Below are 2,877 nucleotides of genomic sequence, written 5' to 3' on the forward strand. Positions count from 1 at the left end.
TTAGCCTAATGGAATAATCTAAATAAATAGGTGAATATAGGAATGTAAGAAGTAATGTACTTATTGGACTTGGCCATTCATTTCCCTAATACGTGATTACTCATGAATGATTTCAACATTGCTATACATTTGTAACACTAACATAGCACATCCAATTGTGATGTGGAACATTGCATTGGAATAGTTTGGTTTATCGTGAACTAAACCTCACGACATTATGGTGTCCATATTCACAGCAAATTCGAGTTACAATGACGTAGTGTTGAACATAGTGGAGTTAGAAACAGTAATGGTGGCAAACCGTAACACAGAAACACCAGTGGAGGTAAATCGTACCACAGAAACACCAGTGGAGGTAAACCGTAACACAGAAACACCAGTGGAGGTAAACCGTAACACAGAAACACCAGTGGAGGTAAACCGTAACACAGAAACACCAGTGGAGGCAAACCGTAACATAGAAACATCAATGGCGGTAAACCGTAACACAGAAACACCAGTGGAGGTAAACCGTAACACAGAAACACCAGTGGAGGTAAACCGTAACACAGAAACACCAGTGGAGGTAAACCGTAACACAGAAACACCAGTGGAGGTAAACCGTAACATAGAAACATCAATGGCGGTAAACCGTAACATAGAAACATCAATGGCGGTAAACCGTAACATAGAGACACCAATGGCGGGAAACCGTAACATAGAAACATCAATGGCGGTAAACCGTAACATAGAAACATCAATGGCGGTAAACCGTAACATAGAAACATCAATGGCGGTAAACCGTAACATAGAAACACCAATGGCGGGAAACCGTAACATAGAAACACCAATGGCGGGAAACCGTAACATAGAGACACCAATGGCGGGAAACCGTAACATAGAAACACCAATGGCGGGAAACCGTATCATAGAAACACCAATGGCGGGAAACCGTAACATAGAAACACCAATGGCGGGAAACCGTAACATAGAAACATCAATGGCGGTAAACCGTAACACAGAAACATCAATGCCGGTTATCTGTAGCAAGGATAAGTGACATGGTAAACATCAGTGAAGTGACACACTGAACACTCGTGGCATTACGGCCTAACGTAGTAAACGTGACGTGATAACCTCCTCCTGGTCAAAAGCAGAGTGGAGTTCTTGTGCGCCATAGAGCCAGACTCCCATAGTCATCACTACTGGTCTTATCTCATACAAAATACCCAAAGTGCTCTGTAACGGAACTTAACTCTTTACCTTGTACATAGTTTTTGGTCTATGAACTATGCCTCTGAGTTTAATCGTGTGCATGCTACAGAAAAGTAATTTGGAACACGGGTGAACTGTTCAATGTCTTTTATGATGAAAATGTTCGATGGTATCTAAGTATTTCGGCTAGAATAACTGGTTGATGTTGGACAGTCTGAAACCTAATGTCCTGTACAAAATCCAGTGCCAAGCTTCTGATACATATATCTCGTAATAGCCACGAGTAGTGTGCCGATCGCCACCGACACCTGACACATGGGCAGTTAATCTCTGAAAGGTCTTAACATCCTATAAAATGTCATTCTCCGTCCTTACACTTCCTAAAGGCATGATATATAGCAAATTGGTGAAATAATCTCCACAGTAATAAATCTTTGTCATAGAAATTTCAAGCGGCAATTTTGTATTAGGCTAATATATTATTTATATACGACTGGTTTTGGGCGTATTTAATTGAAATTAAATAAATTGTTTTAGTCCCATGAAAGAAGTTACGGGATGACAGCGGCAGCTTTGATGTGCCTATTGCGCGTGCGAAGAGCAATAAGGGTCACGTGAGGTCGCCATTTTTGGCACCTGGCTGATTGGTAATGTCGGAGAACTATGTTGATTTATCGCGACTTTGGTCAGTCGAGTGCTAAAGGTGAGACTCATAAAATTTGTTTGTATTCATGTTCAAGAAACTGTGAAATGAAATAACCGACGGTGTTTATTTCTTGGTTCTGTTGCCATCGAGGGATAATTTAGCATTAAAATATTGATGGAGTTGACATTGGGTGTAATATCGTCTGCACGTCTGATCTATTTGAGTGTGCACGTGCAGTGTGCTTGCAAAAGCATGTCTACACTAATATGACGAGCTATCGACTGTTGAGGTGAACTTGCAGTATGGAGGACAATAGCGGATTGGCATGTAGAACCGTGCCATTATTCAGTAACAAATGCCCGCATATTTTTGGATGAATTTATGAGAACAAATGTTTGTCAGCTAACGAAGGGGACGTTTTTGTGACTCGTTTATTATGTCAGAGGGAAGACATGCATTTCGGACTTGTTTTAAACATATTTTTATATTTGATTGCGTGTGGCTTATGTCTTGTGAAAAACACATTTCTTAATTTGAAAGGTTTACAGTTTAGAACATGTTAGAATTAATTACATTGTCAATAGTGTTGGTATACAGTGTATATATAGATCAAGTAATAACTTCAGTGAAATGTCATAAACAAAAGATTTGTTGCTTGTATAATGTATTCCATTACTAAGCTGTTATGTAAAGTGCAATATTGCCATCATGCAAAGTCTAGTAAACCCCATGTGAGTTTCTGTTATAATTCCCAAAGGTTTGTATAAAAAGAAGGACTTGGTACATTTAAAATGACCTTATGATTTTCATTGAAGCCATAAATATGACATCTGTTGTACATCAGAGGTAGATTTGATCAAGATGACTAGTTTCATTCCATTAGGATGGTGGGGTAGCCTAGTGGTTAAAGTGTTCACTCATCACGCTGAAGACCCAGGTTTGATTCCCTACATGGGTACAATGTGTGAAGCATATTTCTGGTGTCCCTTGCTGTGATAGTGCTGGAATAGTGCTAAAGGTTGTGTTAAAACTTACTC

The 2,877-nt window shown here is 39.6% G+C and overlaps 1 protein-coding gene across 1 annotated transcript; it reads left to right on the forward strand.

Annotated features, from left to right (window-relative positions):
• Positions 1-217: 217 nt before the first annotated feature.
• On the forward strand, positions 218-1,039 carry LOC137272746 (mucin-22-like). Its single transcript, XM_067805133.1, has one exon. It carries the CDS (start codon positions 218-220, stop codon positions 1,037-1,039), a length of 822 nt encoding a protein of 273 aa, XP_067661234.1.
• Positions 1,040-2,877: the final 1,838 nt, after the last annotated feature.

This window comes from Haliotis asinina, chromosome 1, assembly GCF_037392515.1.
Source record: "Haliotis asinina isolate JCU_RB_2024 chromosome 1, JCU_Hal_asi_v2, whole genome shotgun sequence".
NCBI classification, from domain to species: Eukaryota; Metazoa; Mollusca; class Gastropoda; order Lepetellida; family Haliotidae; genus Haliotis; species Haliotis asinina.